A 21,345-nucleotide genomic window follows, 5' to 3' on the forward strand; every position below is an offset into this window, starting at 1 on the left:
TGAGAGGAATAATGTGGCCTAGTCAGTATCGACGAAAATTCGTCTTGGTAGTGACAACCTAGCAATATGTCGCAAAGTCTCAAATTCTTGACAATTCCGACATGTTATTCAAGCCGGTCATTGTGCAGTTAAATTTCAAAATGAGGTATGCCTCTTTTTCGAGCAGCATCTTGTCAATATCCGCAGGGCGCTTTACGTGAGTCATTGTATATAGGACGGTCCACCTGAAATCATTCTCATTGTGGGACATCTCAATGAAATGTTCGACCACCGGGGCTGTAAGGATTTTGTTTCTAATCCTTGACCTGTGTTGTCCTATTCGGAGATTGGCCTGCTGGTTTGTTTTACCTATATAAATCTTAGAGCATGGGCAAACAATAGCGTAAATTACATTTCTCGTTTTACAATTTGAGAAACCAGGGTGTTTCCATTTGGTTCCTTGATGTTGAAATTCGGTGCCTTCAATGCTGCTGGCACACGAGACACAATTGCCACACCCATGGTGCCCTTCTAATGGTTTCATGTCCCATAGTACTCGCAAATCATGTTTTGGTGGAGGCTTTGGGAGATCTGCTCTTACGATTTGTTGTCCCAAGCTCTGATTCTTTTTGTATGCGAAAATGGGGCGCGGAAAGGGGCATTCTAGGTCTTCTAACAGGTGCCAGTTTTTGAGCACAGCCTGTCTAAGCTTATGTGTGTCAGGACCAAAGGTCGTGACGCATACCAATCTCTCCAAATCTCTCTTCTCCTTGATTTGTAGTAATGTATCCCGAGGGGTGAATCTCGCCTTTTGTAAGAGTTTTTTAAAAGTTTGCGTGGGTATCCTCTATGGATCATTTCACTACAGAATGTCTGGGCATGTTGGTCATAGTCCCCTATCTCGGAGCAGTTTCTCCGGATGCGTAGCAATTGCCCGTACGGCAAATTAGCTTTCAGACTTCTGGGATGGTAGCTTTTATGATGGAGGATGGTATTCTTGTCGGTTGGTTTCTTATATAGAGATGTCTTTAGTTTGCCATTCTCACAGGTGACCTCAACGTCCAGGAACGTCATTTTCTTAGTACTTGTCTCAATAGAGAATTTGATGTCAATATGTCTATTATTGATCCAATCATGGAACGCCAAGAGTTCGGTCTGGCTCCCCTGCCACAGGAGCCAGACGTCATCTATGTATCGTAACCATTGCAGAATGTTTGCCTTATATGGGTTATTGGTCTCTACAAACATGGTCTCATATTGTGCCATGTAGAGCACTGCCATCTCAGGAGCATAAGGACACCCCATGGCAGTGCCCTTGATTTGATATATAGAACCGGTCATTGAATGTAAAATAGTTCTTCTGTAAAGCTATCGCTGCCAACTTAAGGATGAATGCCGTCGGCACTCTATGCGGTTTTTCCCTTTTGTCTAAGTACACTTCCATAACCTCTAATGCTTCTTCTTGAGAGATTTGTGTGTACAGAGACGTAACATCCATAGTTGCCATGATATGTTTGGATGGGTCAAAACTAATGCCCTCCACCTTGGTTAAAAAATCTGTAGTGTCTCTGAGATACGATTTTACCTCCGTCAAAAAAGGCTTCAAAAAGAAATCTACGTACTTGGATATTGGCTCCAAGCAAGAGTCGCAGCCCGATACAATTGGGCGCCCTGGTGGTTCGGCTAGGTTTTTATGTATTTTTGGTAGAAGATAAAGAACCGGTATGCGCGGAAATTTCTTATTCAGAAATTCGAATTCTTTACTACGAAAAAAGCCTTCTTCTTTCCCTTGTGTTAGGACCTCGGTGATCAATCCCTGGATATGTTTTGTGGGATCCTCATTTAGAGCTCGATACCATGTGGTATTATTAACCTGTTTAAGTCCCTCAGCGACATACTTGTCACGGGGCCAGATAACAACAGCACCGCCCTTGTCTGCCTGTTTTATGACAAGGGAGGGATCTTCTTTCAGGCTTTGTAATGCATGTAGTTCACCCTTACTGATGTTTGAAGGCACATATTTCTTAGTTTTTTCCATTTTAGTAATAGACGAGAGCATGATTTGCTCAAAGGCTTGTATTTGCTTCGGGATATTTTGATGTGGGACAAACTTAGACTTGTTTCTCAATCCCGTTGTTTCCATATTCTGAGAAGTTGGCTGATTATGGAAGAAGGCTTTAAGCCTTAGTTTCCTGCAAAACTCTAAGGTTTCTATTTTCAATTTTGTGTAATCTGTGCGTTTACAGGGGACACATTTTAAACCTAAATTCAATAAGGATTCTTCCTGTCTTGTTAATATCCGGTCGGATAGATTCACTACCACGTCAGGTTTATTTATGATTGGTAGAACCGTTTGCGTGTTCGCATTTGCCAAGGGGCTTTGGGCTTGGTTCTTCCTTGCTGGCCCTTCTCTAAAAAAGAGACCTGTTTACGTGAATTGTTGCTTCTTGAATCAGGATCTGATGAGTCTGATGACGAAGTCTCAGAGAAGGTGGAAAACCGGTTTCTAGATCTGCCTTGGTAATCGTAGAGCGCCCTGCGTGACTCGGCCTGGGTATAGTAATCCTCTTTTAGAAAAGGATATACTTGCTCGATTTTGAAGGATTTACTGTCCTTCTCGTATTTCAAACTTTTGTTGTTTATCGTAATATCCTTAAAGACCTGTATGTCTTTTTGGATTTTGTCAAGAAGAGTCTTTGCGTCAGTGACTGCCGGATTGTCTGCTATAGCTTTGGTCAACTCCTCTATTTCCTCCAATTCCTTTTTGCATAACCTTTGTGCCGTCTCAATAGTATGGACCATCAGGTCTCGGCTGCACTTAGTATTAATATAGCTGAATCCCTTTTTGTATTCAGTGTCTTCCACAAAAATGACAGGCGTATTTTTCACCTGGAGATCCCAGGGAATTGTTCCACCCTGTAGATGTTTTAATAAGAAATACCCGTGGAGTTCTGTTCTCACGTGTTTTTTGCACAGTCTAGTTAGTTTTTCAGACTCGTTCTGTTGCTTCGCAGTGGTACTCAAAGAGATAGAGCCAAACGGTGAAGAGGCTATGAGAGACTGGATATGACTCTCACTAAAGGAAAGTGTATCTTTTTCGGCCATATTATTTGAAGGGTATATGACCCTTCTACTTATCAAGTATACGTTGTGTCCCTAAATCTCTCGCGGATTTGGTATCAATTTTTAGCTTGTTCAATTCTATTGCTGTAATAGTTTTTCTTGGCGTCGCTAATCATGTTTTTATATATAGCCAACGTTTCTTTATATTTTATTCTAGTCTCTCCCGAATAATCTTTCCGCCAGTGCCTCTCCTTGTTTCTGCACTGCTGCTTCTGTAATCTTAAGGCCTCAGAAAACCATGGGGCTGATGGAACGAGCCTATTACGGGAGTGTTGTTTGATTGGGACCAGGGAGGTAGCAGCCGAACCGACCCACTTATTGAATTGCAAAATAGCAATGTTGGGGTCGGCAGATAAGTGGGGGGTAGATTTAATCAGAAGTGTTTCAAGGCTGGAATGATTAATGTCGTTCCACGCCTGAAAAGATTGTCGAGAAGTGAGAGACAGTTTAGAAGCTCGATGGGCCCCAAGGTTGCTAATGGTCAGTGTAGCCAGGATAGCGTAGTGATCTGACCATGTTAGGGGAAGAATTTGTGAAACATGTAGATCCATCAGATTATTAAAAATGCCGTCCAATATATGGCCACCTTCGTGTGTGGAGGTTTTGACTAGCAATGGAAGACCAAAAGTTGTCATATCCGCTAAAAAAGTGGCGGTGTCTTTATCCTCGGTTTTATCAAAATGTAAATTAAAATCACCAAGGACAGAAAAGGAACTGTCCAGAGCTGATGATTCTAAGATGGTCCTAAACTCGGAGATAGATCCAGTCCTTGACCCGGGTGGTCGGTACAAAAGGATCCCTTTAAAATTGTAGGAAGGAGTTAACTTAATAGAAAATTGTAGAGCTTCGCAGGACAGTATTGTAATAATGTTAGTTCTGACGGTGAGTGCGTCACGTGAGATAATGGCGATACCACCGCCTTTCTTACGTTGTCGATCTAATATATGGATGGTGAATCCGCTAGGCACTGCGATTACTAAATCCGGATCGGACGAGTTGTCCATCCATGTTTCTGTCAGAAATAAGATGTCTAGTTTTCTATCCTCTATGAGATCCGCTATATCCTTTCGGTGTTTACCGAGCGAGCGGACATTGGCGAGAGCCATAGAGTAGGTTTTAGTTGGTATGGCCTTTATGATAGAGGGAGTGTTCATGACAGTTGGTAGAGAGGTTTTACAATGGGGACAAAGTGGAATGGCGCTTCCTACCAAGAGAAAAGGGTCGAGAATACAACAGGACTGGTAAAGAGGAGGGCGTAGCTCCAGAAGCCAGTCCGATGTGTAACATCTTTGCGGAGCCAAAGGGTCAGAACCAGGGGGAGTGGCCCTTGGCCCGGTACAGGCGCGGACGGGCGCAGACGGGCTTGCCTTTGGCGCGCCCGCTGCGCCCGCCCGCTGCGCGTTCGGGCAGGTCTGTTGTTTTTATCCATGGTTGTAGTGGGCGGGAGGAGGGTGGGAGGGACGATAATCTAAACCGTCGACCTTCCCCTACCCAAGATGGCGGCTACGGTGGGTGGAGTGAGTGACCAGCGTCTCGCAAGAGCGGCGTTGAGTGAGGCCGGTCGTGACGCTACCTAGGGCGAAGCAATCTCGCACCAGGTGGGGAACAAGCGTTTTGTTTTAAAACTGGGAGTTAAAATATATACAGTTCTGGTTTGGAAGAGGGACTGGTGGCAATGAATTAGGGGCAGGGCATTTGGGCGACTGGATTTTTTTCTCTTCTCCAGTGCAGCATTCGCAAATTTTAGGATACATGGTTCAGTTTTTCTTCATTTTACCCATAGGATTATGCTGATATACTCATACTGTCAGTGCACTGCTGGGATTGATTTATCTCACTAGGGCTGGAACTGTAACCCACAGGTTACACACACATCTGTGCAATGAATTAATTTACCCACTGACCTATCAAATCACAATTGTAACGTGACTTACATGCTACTAACAAACTTTGGAAGCAGGTAAGTTGACTCACTACGCTATCTCACTGGTCAGTGACCTGCTGGATGCATACACATCTCTGCAGCAGATGAATATGCTAACAGGTTTATGACCTGCAAGCTAGTCTGTCTGTTATAGGTATCTTACCGTACAAAACTAAAAACTCAGAACTAGTGACCTGCACATCAAATTCGACAATAGCTAAATCAATCAGTCATATGTGGTATCTCACATTTTAACCTGCAACATAAATAGCTTGTTTAAATATTTGATAGTTTTACTTATAGATTGGTTCTTTTTCGGTTGTCTTCTTTCTACCTTTTGAACAGGGAGTCCTTTCTGTCTTCAGCATCTTCATTCGTCTACTTTCTTTTATTCTTTTGAGGTAATTATTTATCTTGTACACTATTATTGAGTCTACTACATCCTAGCCCTGTGCCCTTTGTTCTAAACCCCTCTTCTTTCATCTTTAAAACGTTGTTGGTTTTCACAGTTGTTTTCCACTTCCTTTTATGGTGTGTGTGAATCTTTTCCTGTAGTTTCTTTTAATTTCTTCTAATACAATTTTCTATGTTCTGTCTTTACTTGCTGTTTCCTTTCTTCCTAAATTCCTTTATTTTTCTTCATCCTATCTTCATTATATTCTTTCTCTCCCTCTTTACATTTTCCTAACATTGAAGGGTACTGGTGAAGTGACAAGAACTTCAGATTCTATTTAAATTCTCTGTTCAGTATGGATTGTTTTTGTCCCTCCTGCAACATCACTCAGATCATCAAAACCAAGTCTATCGGTGAGATATCCTTTTCCCTGCTCTGGCAGGGCGCTGGCTGGCACCAATTTTAGTAACCAAGAAGGTGCACTAGATGGGTTGTATCATGATGGGCCCGCGGACTACAGTGCAACCCCGAGCACCTGTTTTTAAGTGCCTGCAGTGCATAAAGCCAATTCAGTTCACCCGAAATATTTCTGAGTTAGATTCTCTGACACTACAGCATGAACCAGTGAGCAAGGTTTGCCTCTCTCTGTTTCTGAGTTGTGTTGTCTAACATAATGCACTAATTTGCAGGTTAAATAGATTGACTTTACTCATTGAAGATGCATACAAATAGGCAATCTGCTCTGCACTGAGCCAGAGGACACCATCAAGATACAACCCTTGGAGTATGGACTTGGCCAGATCCTGCACAGTGGCTTTGAGGACTCTATAGGGAGCCCCTCCTGCACTAAAAACTGCTTCCCATTCCTCCAGCGTGCATGTAAATGTCCAGTATTTGTAAAGCGCAACCAATTACCCAAAGGTGTCAAGGCACTGGAGGCCCTCGGGAAGATTAAGCAAGCTATTGCCCAGAGTCACATGGTGCTGGGCTGATCTGCCGCAGGTGCCGGGATCGAACTGTGAGCCCCCGGGTTCCAGAGTTAGACGCCCTGGCTGCTGCGCCACACCTCTTCCTCCAAATTGCCCTGTTTCCTCGTGACTCAGTTCACTGTTAGCTAGCAATGGCTCACCTCTCATCCATCTTTGAGAATTTGGAGACTACAAATGGCAATTTTGGCATACAATTCTCGAGGGTGCAATCAAAAATCATGACGACAGCATTTTGACTGGCTGCGAGAAGAAACAGCTGTCAGAACCATGACACATTTTTGCAAGGACATCCTTTACTAATCCTAGTACTTAGGATCATAAAATACTTTACTGAATCAAAAGCTACACAGACTCGCCATTTATGTCATCGGGAATTTCCCCTGGGGATACAGCCATTGGAGGCTGGTTTTGGAAGGACCTGGGCTACCACTGGTCATTCTCTCCAGTTCCCCAGTATTTATTTCAGCAGGCACAAAGGGCCATATTATCAAGAAAGGGTGATACATTATTGCCGCTTTTATCGGCAGGAAACAGCCGCTAAAGCGGCGATAATGGGCTTGATAATATGCACTTGTGAATTCCCATAGAAGCCCAGGTTGACACCAGAACCTGGGCTTCTATGGGAATTCACAAGGGCATATTATCAAGCCCATTATCGCCGCTTTAGCGGCAGTTTCCTGCCTATACAAGCGGCGATAATGTATCGCCCTTTCTTGATAATATGGCCCAAAGTTCGCATTAGCAGAGAGTGAGGGGATGGAAAAAGGGATAGAGTAAAGACCAAAGATAGAGCGAGAAGAGAAGACAAGACAGAAGGAGACAGACAGAGCATGATGAATGGAAAGAGAGAGAGGAGAGAAAGGTAGCGGGCTGCTTTGTAGATTTTAGCTGGGTCTACTTTTGGTTCCCAGTCTAGCCTTCTACAAAGACCTCTAAGAGGCACAGGTAGTCTGTGATTTCCACCGAATATCCTCCACCTTGCTCCTCAGCAGTGAATGGAGACTTTGAGAGTTTAACTGTGAAACAACAGGTGAACCATGAACATTCTGTGGGGTTCAAAGGGTGAATTATGTAACTAGCCCAGGCATATTAGTGAATCAACATCATGGTCCCTTGCAAGGATGTTATATGTTTTATATTACAACAAATGAGGGATGCTTATACATTGATATTAAAAACAAAATTCAAAACTAAATGCCTGATTTTGATTTTGGTAGATAGTATTTACTCCATCAGGGTGATGAAATAAGGTACTCTGTTGCCCTGACTGAGTACCTGCCACCACGTTTGAGATGTCCCCCAGCCCAGCAGACGTTCTTGCATAGACAGGGATTGCCATTAAGGCAGTTCCTCTCAATGCATTGGAAGTTTGATGGACGACCAACATTGTGGAAACACATTGCAAACTTTCAATGTCCCACTTTTCCTACATTCACTAGTTGTATAAGCCAACCCTAATATGATCTTTTTTTGGCTTTGTGATCTGGCTCGAGGGTAGCGGCACTGTTTGCACCAGTTCAGTTAGCCGATTGACCAGATGTTGGTTGTATGCAGGTGCTTCTTATTGACTAATGTCTGTCTTCAGGAGTTACCACCCTTGAGCCAAACCACAAAGTCAGTATATGCCCATATTAGGTGGCTTATACAATTGGTGAAGGCAGGACATTCCTTATTCACCGGGTATGGATTTGCCTAGTACTATCTATAGGGAACATTGTATAGCCGTGATGAATACCCCAGATCTGTTTTAAGCCACACAAATGGGCAGAAAAATGTAAAATGTAAGCAGCTTAATAGATGTAAGGGGGAGTGTTCCCAAATCACATAGGACAGGTTTTTAACTATACTTAGGACACCTACAAATAAAGGGGATTCATTTGGGTTTACTCTGAGGTAGTTTTAATTTTATCTGGATGTCCATTTGATCCTGGCATAGGTTTTATCAACTCCCTCAAAGATAAGGTTGAGTCTGTCCTGGTGGTATCATCTTACCAGGGTAAGGTAAGTTTGCCAATGATGAAGCATGCCACATACTGTGATTGAAGCTTCCTGTTCCAGAAAAACAGGATACCATTTGTTCCTAAGGTTCAGATAGGATGTGAAAGGTAACACATCCCCCTTTTGCACATCATACCAATTGTATTTTTGAGGTCTCAGCCCAGAGGACATACAGTGGCTTTCCATCTGTTCTCTCCTTGCAAAAGTATAGTAGCGTAGCATCGTATGAAGACATTCTTAACATCTTGCAGGTCTAACAGGCTTCCTGAAGCTCTGCACCTCTCCTTATCTCCTTTGCTGTGTCTTTTCCTGCCTTTTTCCACAGCCCCTGTCTCTTGACTCTTGCCCATCTTCCCCAGCTGCCTTGACCTGGCTTGCCAATGTCCCTCCCCATACCTGCCAAGTTTGCCATGTTTGTATGTCGGGTGCTGCTCCAGTCCAGGTTTTCTCTTTTAATTCTAGGACTTGTAATCCTGTTTTACAGTGACATGGAACAAAAAGACTACAAGTCCCTGAATTCAAAGAAAAATACTGGACTGGAAGAGCACATCATGTATGGACATGCGGAACTTGAAGGCTGTCTTTCTTTAGCATGCGGGGATACTCGCCCTCGTTTCGTCGCCTTCAGGGCCGGTCCTAAGACTTTTGGGGCCCTGGGCGAAAGGGAAGATGTGAGGCCCCTCTAATTTGGGACATCCAGCGCCGGAGTTAGTGCTGGTGGCCGTCGGTGCAACAATGTTAGTTGGTCGCCTCGCCAATGAGCTCCTTCGCTATGAATTCCCTCACTACCACCGTGTAACAGTGCTCCTCAAGTTATTCTATGTAGATTTATTCTATGCAGATTTATAAAGCAGATAGCCGCCTGAGGGCTTCCCAGTGCTGCGTGAGTGGATCACCGTGTACACTAGTGGGATTCTGAGGCGGTACATGTCTAGAGCAAGTGGGGGTAAAGCCATGTTTTAAGCCTTTTTTTTATTGAGTCTTGTTCATTTTGTTTCTAAGCTCAGTGGGCAAAGCATTCCAAAGCTTAGGGGTCAAATGCGAGAAGGATACACCCCCCCAAACTGATCCTTTGGACCTTTAGCAATCAAGCATTGGAGGATGTTAAGGTACTGCTAGGAGTGTAAGGTACCAGAAGAGCCACTATCGAGGAGGTTCCATTATAATTGATTCCCCTATGCGCCAAGTAAAGTGCCTTGAATTCTACCCTTTCCTCCACTTGAAGCCAGTGCAATTTTTGCTGAGCTATGTTTGGGAAGCTTGAGGATAGTCCTTGCTGCCACTCTTTGGACTAACTGGAGTCTCTTGCTGATATATTTGGGTGAGCCCATATACAGGGAATTTCAATAGTCCAAGCAGGAAAGAATCAGCACTTGGGCCACTATTCTCCTAGATTGTGTAGGTAGGAGGTCTAGGATTTTCCATAGGGTTCTGATAAAGCCAAAGCAAGATGCTGTAAACATTTTTACTTGGGCCTCCATAGATAAAGAGCTATCCAACCACATACCTAAGATCGTAATGGGAGAGGAAGAGAGATTGGCAGTTCCCCCAGACACTCTGGCCATCGAGGGATGTTTGCAGTGTTGGCTTGTTTCTTAAAATCATCAGCTTGTCTTTGTTTCCCTTCAATGTAAGTGAGCAGTAAGCCATCCATTATGCAACTTTCTCTAAAAAAGGAGCTAGTTGTTGTAAACCTGTTTCCAGGTAAAGGGAGACTGCCAGTTGGGTGTTGTCGGCAAAGGAGACCATCAACACATAAAATTCCTTGACGATGTCTGCCAATGGATTTAAATAAATGTTGAAAGGTGTAGGCCTCAATGCAAAGCCCTGCGGAACCCCACACATCAAAGGGAAGACCTCTGAATAGCAGGGAGGATTGCAAAATTAAAAGAACTCTTCTTTTAGGAACGAGGAAAGCCAGGTCATAGCATCATTTTCTATTCCTTTTTCACTTATCCTGAGGACGAGAGTCTTGTGGTCAACATTGTTGAAAGTTGTCCACAGGTAGAGAAGGATAATGGTAGGGAGCCTCCTTTGTACAGTAATATTTTCAGCTCCACTGTTATTGCTAATAATGTGGTTTCCATGCTATGTTGTGGAGGGAAACCAGTCTGAGTTGAGTAAAGAAGAGAGTTCTCCTGCTGAAACAGGGAGAGGTTTTGATTGATATGTTTTTCTAGTACCTTCCCCATGGCTGGAAGCAAGGAGATAGGTCTGTAGTTCCCGGGACATGAGGGTTCAAGGTTGGGCTTCATTAGCAGGTTTAACTACTGCTTGTTTCCAAATCAGGGCACTACTCCAGTGGAAAGGGATAGATGGAAATCAAGAAGTGTGGTGAGAATATCTTGTGCTCCTTGTAGCAGAATGTGAGGTGGTGCCGGGTACACAGGGGATCCCAATTCAACTTTGCTAAATAATGCTGAGAGTGACTCCCCTGTGATAGGGGGGAGTTTGAGATGCCTGTCATCTCCTCATGCAGAACATGTATTTCTGGCTGAATAGACAAGGCTTTTTTTTGTCTGTTGTAGGTTACTGTAGATAACATCAACTTTATCTTGGAAGTACACTGCAAGTTTGTTGCAGGGTGATACTGTAGGGGTAGGTAGCGTATTTTTAAATTTTGGAGAAGTGAGTGACTTAACACTACCGAAAAGTTCCTTTGGGACATTGACTATATTCATCATTACATGTTTGTAGTATGCTGCCTGTACCTTTTTAATTTCCTGATGGAAATGTCCGATAGCCATCAGGTAGGAGAGTTTTACGTCTTTTAGGGGGACCAGGTGGGCGGTGAAACAAGGTGCGGATTTCTTTTTATTTCCATTCTTTATAGTCGTGATAGGAATCGTTTCATTTAGTGAATCCTTAATCCACTCTTCAATTATGGAATTCGCTGCTGAGGGATGTTTACCTATGGCCGGTTCTTTTGAGGCTATGGAGTTCATTCATATTTCTTTATTCAGTTTTGAACAGGGTCGTCATAGGCTGATTATGTTCTTATTGCAGTAGCGTCTGGTGTCAGAGGAGAGGGGAAGGGCCATGGGGAGAGACAACGGACAATAAAAAAAGGATAAAACAAAGAACTTACCTGCCGCCAGCCGCATCGCCATCTTTTGCTACTCTCAGACCTCCACTGCAAGCAGCTTCTCCCAGACTCCCCTGCGCCCAATCCTGAAGCTGCTCTCACCCAGGGGAGCAGCTTCAGGATTGGCCTGAGCAACGATGATTTGCGCTCCCAAGGGGACTGGGAGCCTGTATTTTGCTGTCTCATACCCAGCAAAGCAGCTAGGGTGCAGAGAGCATTAATGCTCATGATGGTTTAGCCGGCCTGAGACAGCCAGCCAAGGCTACCCTATGACTCACTGTAATAATCCTTGGTCATTTTTTGAACAGCCCTAATGTAAGGTGTGTTTAACGTCCTGTTACAATAAAAAAGATAAATAAAAAAAAAACAGTGCACACCACTCCCCTTGGACAACTGTTGCCCCCCCTGGCCCGGCCCCCAGAATCATGTAAACAAAATAAAATTATAATAAACGCCAGGTTATTGCCATTTTATTTTTATTTTTTGCGCTGCTGGCAGGGATCGACGCCCCTCCCCCATAGCGGAGGAGCTTCCCATGTCTTATTTTCCAAAGGGGATGGGATACCCTCCAGTGTGAATGAGATCAGAGCATGGTCAGTCCAGGTATTGGGCATAGGTTTACAATTTTTATGTTAGTGTCATTTCTAAACACTGGATCTAGAAGATGTCCTTTGTCATGGGTGGGACCTGCTACTCTTTGAGTGAGCTGCAGACAGCGTAGGTCATGTAAGCTGCCTGACACCGTAGGGTTGTTGATTATATCCACATGAACGTTGAGATCCCCTAGGAGAGTGACATTTGGTTTATCGATGGTAATGCTAGCTACTATCTCAGGTAAGGCTTCTGTAAACTTAGTACATGGGCCTGTAGGTCCATACATAAGTAATCCTGAGATGAAAGAAGTGGGTGACAAGTTTATAGTAAAAGAGAAATTCTCAGAGTCTGGGATAGACAATCAATGAAAATCTACATCTATGTGTGTCTTTTAGGATGATAGTGATACCCCCACAGCGTTTGTGCACGCAGTTTTTCCTACATACATAATATGCCGGGGGATGTCTAGTCTAGAGATGTCATGTAGCCACATTTCTGTTAGGAACAAGACATCTAGTTGTTTATCATCCATTAGTGTTAGTAGCTGAAACTTATGATGGTACAGGGATCTACAGTTGATAAGTGTGAGTTTCAATGTCATGAGCTCAGGTATTTTAGCCCTGACTTCTTGGGATTGCAAATCGAAAAAATACAGAGGGGGCAGCTCAAATCCCTGTTCCCTGGCCGTATTGGGAACAGGTGAGCAGGGAAGGTTTAGGCACGAGTGAGTATAGGGATTGAGCTGAATAAGTTACCATCTTTTTGGGGATTCAGGCAGGGTTCCTCGCCCCTGGTCCCATTCGTGCGCAGATGAGCAAAGACGGGCTTGCCTTTGGTGCGTCTTTGGCATGTGGAAGGGGTAGTGGCCTTTAGAGTGACAGAATCATTCCTATTGTCCTCTTCATACTACTTTCCTCTGCCACCTTTCTGCGAGACTTAGACTTTTCTCTACCCACATCTTTCTGAAATCTTCCATCTACATATTTCAGCCCTACTCTTTCTTTTCTGAACCCTCGTTTCACTTTCTCCTTCTGCACATATTCTCTTGCATCTGCTTCACTTTACCATTCTCCCCCACAAACACACATCACAGCCATTCACTTATGAACACTGTATTTTCATTTGGTCGGTCAATTTTCAACAGTAACTTTGTACCTCCTTTGCACGCTTTTACACATAATTACAAGTACAATTAGTACGTGCCATCATTGCCCTCTGCCCTCCACAGAGGAGCTAAACAAGATTGGTGAGCAGGTATTCTAAACACATTTGTGACCCACTGGCAGGCACTGTGAGAACTGTACACGACCTTTAGACTCAAATCCAGGGCTCTCAGTCATGGCCCATTTTACTCACTCGCCCAAACCTGAACTAGCACAAACACCTATAATTGAGTTGATAGTATGCAGAACGATAGGTTGATATGTTGAATAGAAAAAATACAGAAAAAGGAAATGCGGGGAAAAACGAGCACATATAGGGAAGTATATTAGGCAAGACATGTGAAATTTAAATATGGGCAACTTCATTGTCATGATTGACATTGGTTATTGTAATGTTTTTTAGGTCTCACTGAGCCAGCGCATGCACTGCTCGGCAAGATATTTAGTGTGTGGGTTTTCAAAGTGCTACCACACGCTTTTGGCAGGCATAGAGCGTGCGTTTACGCGCACAATGACGAGCAGAGGCGCCATATGGCTTTCCTCTCTCGTCATGGTGCGCGCACACCACTCGCCAGCCTGCTTTTGCCGTTGCGCGCATTCCCCGCAGCACACTTTCTTTTCCTTGATCTTCCAAGCGCCTTGCTCCGCCCCTCCCTCACCACAGAGCGCGTCCCCATGATCACTTTTGCTTTTACTGCTGCGTTACTTTAACGGCCGCGCGGCCAATGCTTGTTATTTGTTACCCTTATTTTTAATTCACTTTCTCCTCTCATATTAGCTCTCAGTCACTTTCTTTTCTTCATCAGTTTTCTCCTCTCACGTTTTCTTCCATCAGTTCCCTTATTAGTTTTCTCCCTTCACATTTTCCTCTCACTCAACCTTCCCCAAATAGCTTTCTCTTCTCACACCCTCTTCTCCCTTAATCTCAATATCCTCCCTTACTTCCCCTTATTAGTCTTTCCCCCTTTTCTTTGCCTAATTGCCCTCTCTTTCCACCACTCTTTCTCCCCAGTTCATCCACATGATTACTTTTCTGGACTTTCTCTTCTCACTTCCTCCTTACTGGCTTTCTCCAACATCTCTCTCTCCATCACGTTCCCCTCTTCTCTTCTTCAATGATGCCCTGGCCACACTTTCTCTTCTTCTTATGTCATCCTCCTCTCGCTCGTGCTACCCTCCATCCATCACTTGCTCACTCACAGTGGCGCAGTGATTCTTCGATGGGCCATAACGCAAGCAAAGAAAAGTGTTCCACGCCCCCTGGTTGGGTAGTAAAAGACGACCATAAATGTGCAATGGATCCTTCCCGCCCTCGGTCCTGGTGCCACCACCCAAACATTTACTTACTTGTCCATTTACATTTATCCTCTCCTTTCAGTGTCCACCCTGTCATCTTCACAACCACCTCAGCTTCTCTTCCTGATATTTGCTAAATGCTCAACTTCTCTTCTACCCTATTATATTATGTGCCGTCACCCACTTTTTCATGTTTCCCTTGGTATGTATCCTTTCCTTCACATCCACATATTTACTTTTCTCCTACTCCGTCACCTACCTTAATTACCCTCTCTCACGCTTTCCAGTGCTTACTTTCCCTTTTCAGCGAAATTCTCATGCCACTTTCGCGTGCACTTCTCCCTCGCCAAAGAGCCGGCGGTGATGCTGTTAATATGATGAATGGTGTAATTTGCACTGTTGACCACGTTCCCTGGGGCCCGCCTCCCCACTGTAAAATGAAAGCCCACCACACAGTGGCGAGATTACGGACCATAATGCCAGACACGAGGATTTGTATTACCATCTCTGAGCGAGTCAGCGATTTAAGAACAACGCGGGCCCGATATTATAAATATTTCTGTCGACTAAATGAGGTGCCTGGCAGAGTGATGCGGTCAGTTATGTACTGGGGTAGTGAGGTTTTATTACATACAAGCCATCAGTGAGATTCATCTGTTTAACAAAAAAAAAAAGGAGACGTCCTACATTCAGTCCAGTCAACTGTTTTAAAACGGGGAGGATTTTATATTCAAATAATAATGAGGATCCCCATTTCTGAGTGAAGTAAATAAGAGGCTCCAGGCCTCCTCATATTCAAAGAGAGACTGGTCTAACTTAATGGTAGTCAATTACCGACCTCGGAAGGATTATTCGGGCTTCGAGGATTAGAACAAGTTACTTGCAAGCTGCCACATGTGTTAGCAACGAGTGTCTAACAGTGATCCATCCTGCCGTGGAATGCAGTGCGTGCATTCATTGAGCACTGTGCTGGGAAGGGTAGCGCAACTGCCCTACTGCGCTTGCTCCGCCCCTCCCGCTCCGAACCCGCCACTACTCATTCAACAAAGCCCAGCATTACATTCCACTGTTTAGTTGGAAGGCTCAAGGAACAGCTTGGTGTCAAAAGGTTACAATCATTTTTATTATTTAGAGATTTTTCTTTACAGCCTAGCGCATGAGCATATATTCCACAGTCCGAAATTAAAAATTGATGACTTCATGTCAGGAAACTGCCCTGCGATCAATACTGGGTGTTACAATCCCCCCCAATGACAACAACTGCGTTTGCTAACCTCATATTAAAGGCAATTTGAAAATCTCTGCCCGGTAGTGATATGTGGCAGCCCAGTTATTTTTGGCACTTGCCACCCCTCTGTTCTGTCCCAGAGGTCTATATACTTCAGACCTGGCAACTAAAATGGTGCCACTGCATATGTGAACTCAGCTCTAAGGCATTAGAAAGCTTTACATGATCACCAGTTACCTTACAAAAGGATATTTTCATTTTTTAGGGGCATGTGGAAATAGTGATATGCCCAGAATCACAGGATGTCCAGCAGATGCTGGTACTCTAACCTAGTTCCTCAGTTCTATTGAGCTGCTCAATGCGCACAAAGCCCAGGGGAAAGTGTTTGTCCCATGGGCTTCAGAACCATACTTTAGTGCTAAAAAATTCAGGAGATGGGGAGGGGGGCCCTACCCTGGGTGTCACAGTTCTGAATAATGACTGTATGTCCGAGGGCAGGGGGCCCCACACTTGGGCCTAGAGGTCTGATCCATTGCTGCACGGCACAAGGGGCATCTCCTACCCTGGGCCTCTTTGCGCTGGATAAGGTATGTGAGGCGAGAGAAGGGGGCCCCATACTTGGGCCCTGATCCAGTGCATGCAAGCCCAGGGAAGTGGGGACCACCTCCCCTGGGCTTAGAAGAGGTGTGTTGCTTTGACAATAAACTTTACCCAGCCACGGCTTCTCCCTCTTCTATTGTGCCGCCTCTCCTCACCTATTACTGTTCAGCCGATCCTGAAAACAAAAGGGCCATTTGTTGCGTGGAAACGCAAATGGCACCTTTTCAACAGAGCACAGCCCCGCCCTTGACCTGCTCACACACAATAGTCTTCCCTGCTGTCCCAAGACCCCTGGCCATTCTTTCCATCCCCCATGCCCGTAATCCCAGGACTGACACCACGCCTTTATAACTGCTGAGGTTTAGGCACTTCATTAGCAAAATGTAAAATTGCAGTGATTGGAGTGAAGGGGGAGAGGGAGGGGTCCCAGAGGAGCAGGTGGCCTGACTTTAATGATGCCTTTCATGTGAAAGCGAGGCCGAAGCGAGGCCCCAGTGAGGCCCCATGTTTTTGAGCTGAGCTCGAGGCACTGGGCAGCTGCCCATACTTCCCATGCCTAGCGCCGACCCTGGTCGCCTTGCCTCTGCAGAGTGTGCTTTGTCTCTTTAGCAGCAAAAAAAACACTCAGAGCAACCACAAACACTCCAGCTTATCTGAGGTGCTGATTGTTTGATGTAACATCTAAACACCCCTTTCTCAACCTGCCTCTCTTCGATGTCAGATCCGAACATGCTGTATAATCAGACTGAGCAAGCTGAAGGATCATCCCAAAACAGTTCTTGCTTGGCTTGGAATGTTAAAGGAAAGGTAGGGAAAGACTGTATGACAAAAAACTAACTAAAGTGCAAAAAATATGGATTGAGAATACTGTAAAAGAAAATGAGATTTATGGTTAAATTGATAAGAAAAGGCAATGTTATTTTTCGATATCTGTCTAAACATTCAAAATTGTTATTTTTAAAATTTGCAGTAGTCTGTCATTAGACATTATGATGTTTCTTACTAAATGCTTGCCCTATTGCAGTTAAAAACACAGAAAGAGAAGTTGGAAAGCAGAGACCTTCACATGGACCTACTACGTAAGAAAATTGCGCAGCTGGAAGAGGAGAAACAAGTGCGCTCAGCCCTAGCGGTAGAGAGAGATGATGCAAACCTCACTGTCAGAAAGATGCAGAAGAAAGTTGAGCGACTACAGAAGGAGCTTAGCGGAGCACAACTAGCGAATACTGAACTCAAAGCCAAACTCTCTGACACCAATGACCTTAAGGCAAGTAACAAAAACACAATGCCTATTGCTGCTTTCTGGAGGGAGAATGTAAAACAAAATAATTTCTGTGATGGATATCCAGATACATTAAATATGTGTTTATAAAAATATTCATTGCAGCAGTTGGATATATATGAAAGAAAATGTTTTTTATATTTTGTTCTTTACTCCTCCCGTGCTGTGTACTTTTTAAGATCTTTGTGATCTAATATATATATATATATATTCACTGAAAAAACCATAGGTTATAGACCATATATAGTTAGGAATTAGCATTTAAAAAACCTTTTTTTACTCACACAAAACCATTGAAATTCCATATATAGTTAGTTGTACTAACTATATATCGCGCACCCGCAATCCACTGCTGATCATGTCACATATTACATCATTCATGACATGGTCAGTGACTTCACTAATGACATCACTGATGACATCTCAAATGACATCACTGATGACATCACTGATGACAACATCCAGTGACTGTATATTTCTGTAAAGTTAAAATATGTCTTACATATTGAAGAATGAGTGGATGTATAAGTGTCTGGATGAAGGATTTAGTAGGTGCATGATTGACTGTATGAGTGAGTGAATAAATGTGTGTCACTGAGTGCATGAGTTAGTGACTAAACTGTCTTAATTTGTGCATCATTATGTCTGTTGTTCTGTAAACTGCTGCATGTGTTGATCAGTAGCTATATGAGTAAGTATATGGGTTATTGATTGGTTGCCCAAGTATTTGTATGGGAGACTGAGTGTGTGTGTGTGGGTGGCTGGGAGGTGTATGACTCTGTGCATAGATGTGTGAGCAGTTGATTCACTAGATGTATGGGTTCAAAAGTGCATGTGGAAACACCTGTATGGGCGGTTGACTGAGTGCATTGGTGAGTGAATGGATATCTCAGTGCTACATGTCAAAGTAAGTACATATGTAAAACACAGTACATGTGACAGTTGACATATATAAATAACTGTGCATAAGAGCCAGTGAATGTGTGAGTGGCTGTATTGATCATTGTGAACTTGTATCAGGCATTGTAAAAGAGAGTAAATATGTGTTAGTATATGTTTGAATAAGTAAGGTGTGTATAACTGTATAGTTGAGGAAATGGAGGTGTGATTGATTCTTTGCATGACTGACTAAGTGTGTGAGTAACTCCATGGATGAGTGACAGTCTGTGAGTGTCTGTTTACACTGAGTGTATCTAAGGTTATATTAGAGTCTGAAGAGGTTCATCGTATTATCACATGAATGATGTCATCAGTGATGTGATCAGTAATGTCAAATGAGATGTCATCTGTGATGTCATCAGTGATGTCATTTGAGATGTCATCAGTGATGTCATCAGTGATGTCATTTGAGATGTCATCAGTGATGTCATCAGTGATGTAATTTGAGATGTCATCAGTGATGTCATTAGTGATGTCACTGACCATGTCATGAATGATGTAATATGTGACATGATCAGCAGTGGATTGCGGGTGCGCTATATATAGTTAGTACAACTAACTATATATGGAATTTCAATGGTTTTGTGTGAGTAAAAAAAGGTTTTTTAAATGCTAATTCCTAACTATATATGGTCTATAACCTATGGTTTTTTCAGTGAATTTTCAAGGTTTTGTAAATGCTAATTCCTAACTATATATGGTCTATAACCTATGGTTTTTTCAGTGAATTTCATTGGTTTTTTAAAAGCTAATATCTATAGCTGTAAAATGTATTCTTCTTTAAATCAAAAAATATATTTTATATGTTTATTAATAATTTTTTTTATTATAATTTTTTTTTGTTCGCTCCCGGTTCGCGAACCGGGAAGCTTCCCGTTAGCTCAATTTGGTGCCGCGACCCGGTCCGCGAACCGGTAAACGTTCCGTTTGCGCAACTGCCGCGTTAGAAATCAACATCGTGACGCGTCGCGGAAGCGCGACGTATCACGTTGTCGCGTAATGCGTCTTATGACGCGCCGCGTTAGCGCACCCGGAAGTGCTCTGGTACGCGAACCGAGACGCAAAGCGCAGCTCCCCGGAAGCGATCCGGGGCGCGTCGCAAAAGCGCGACGTATCGCGTTGCCGCGTAATGCGTCTTATGACGCGCCGCGTTAGCGCACCCGGAAGTGCTCCGGAGCGTGAACCGAGGCGCGAAGCGCAGCTCCCCGGAAGCGATCCGGGGCGCGTCCCGCAGCGCGTAACATAAGCGTAACAGGTCCTGTGACTTGTTAATAAAACTTTTCATTGGTTCATTTCACTTTTGGTTTCCTAATGATGTAAGGCTAGGTCATGTGACCTAAAAATAACACTTTTCATTGGTTTAGAACTATTTTTTTTCCAAAATGATGAAAGCCCCCACCTTTTTTCTCACTCTGACTTTCAACTTTGTGAAAGGAAGACCTATTTTGCTGAGTAGAAAATGGCTTCACTAGTAGCTGCAGCTGGTGCACCCCCACCACCACCACCCCCTCCTCATAGGAAGAGAGGACCACCTCCACAGTTCCTTCCCAACACAGAGGAGGAAGAGGATGAAGAAGAGGAAGAGGAAATACAGGCAACACAGTTTTTACAAGAGGAGCCCCGGATATCTCACCATAAAAATAGTTTCATTTGGCAGTTTTTTTCTTTTCCTGAAGGACAAAAAAAAGTTAATGCTCGCTATGTGACGTGCCTCATATGCAAAGAGGACTTATCTAGAGGCACAAATAAGAAGTATAGTTACGGCAACTATACTATGCACCGTCACATGCAGAGGTGGCATCCACTAAATTACAGCAGGGTAGAGATGCGTGACCTCCAGGACAACCCACCAACTCCTGTGGCCAGGACATCGGCACAGGTAACTCTGTCGGGGCCAGAGGCACGGGAAAGAGTGCCAAACATTCAAGACAACTTTGTCCACATGAAGATAGTGTGTTTATATTGCGGTACCTTACTCTTATGTGGCAATATGAGTATTAATTTGATAAACAGAGCATTTGAAAACCACAAGTGCTAAAAACGCTCCTGTTGAGCCCTTTCCAATGCCTGTTTTTCGTTGTTTCCCCCCCAAAAAACCAAAAAAAACATAAAATTGTTCAAAAAATACAAAAAAAACAAAAAATGTTCAGAAAAATAAAAAAAATATAAAACAACAAAAACATTAAAAAAAAGTTATTCTCAGAACTACCTCCCCTTTATAAAATAATTGCTAGAATGTTTAGCACTCTGGCAACCTCTATTTCTTTTAGTTGGCTTCCCGGTTCGCTCTCCGGTACGCGAACCGGGAGAGAACCAAAAATATTTTTTTTTTAAAAAAGAAGAGTAAGTATAAGGGAAGTAAACAGAGAGTAATGTTAAAAGAAAGACAGCTATAGGGACTAAAACAGAGATACTGTTTAATAGATTTATTTGCCGAAGAAAAGATGGAAGAGGATATAATTGTGAAAAACAAAATAGATAAGGAAGTGAAAGAAAAAAAGGAGAGTAGAAGAATAACAAAGAAGAGTTTCTTAGAGAATGTGAGTGAATGTTCAAAATAAGATTAAAACATGTGGAATAACAGAGAGAAAAAACAGAAAGCAGAAAAGAAGAAGTAACAGAAAAAGAATAATTGAAACAGCAAAGAAATCTAAATAACATAGGGGCATATTATCAACATAGGCAATAAAAGTTTTGCAGCTTTTATCGGCAGAAATGTGTCGCTAAAGCCGCTTTTGCGGCAGAAAACTG

At 43.4% G+C, this 21,345-nt stretch overlaps 1 protein-coding gene across 1 annotated transcript in view; it reads left to right on the forward strand.

Moving 5' to 3' along the window:
* CCDC170 (coiled-coil domain containing 170) overlaps positions 1-21,345 on the forward strand; it is a 244,498-nt gene that overhangs the window by 153,742 nt on the left and 69,411 nt on the right. The window contains exon 11 of the mRNA XM_078646946.1: positions 17,398-17,640. Coding sequence (XP_078503072.1) covers positions 17,398-17,640 — 243 coding nt within the window. The remainder of the gene's footprint in view (positions 1-17,397; positions 17,641-21,345) is intronic.

Source organism: Lissotriton helveticus, chromosome 6 (genome assembly GCF_964261635.1).
Source record: "Lissotriton helveticus chromosome 6, aLisHel1.1, whole genome shotgun sequence".
Lineage (NCBI taxonomy): Eukaryota > Metazoa > Chordata > Amphibia > Caudata > Salamandridae > Lissotriton > Lissotriton helveticus.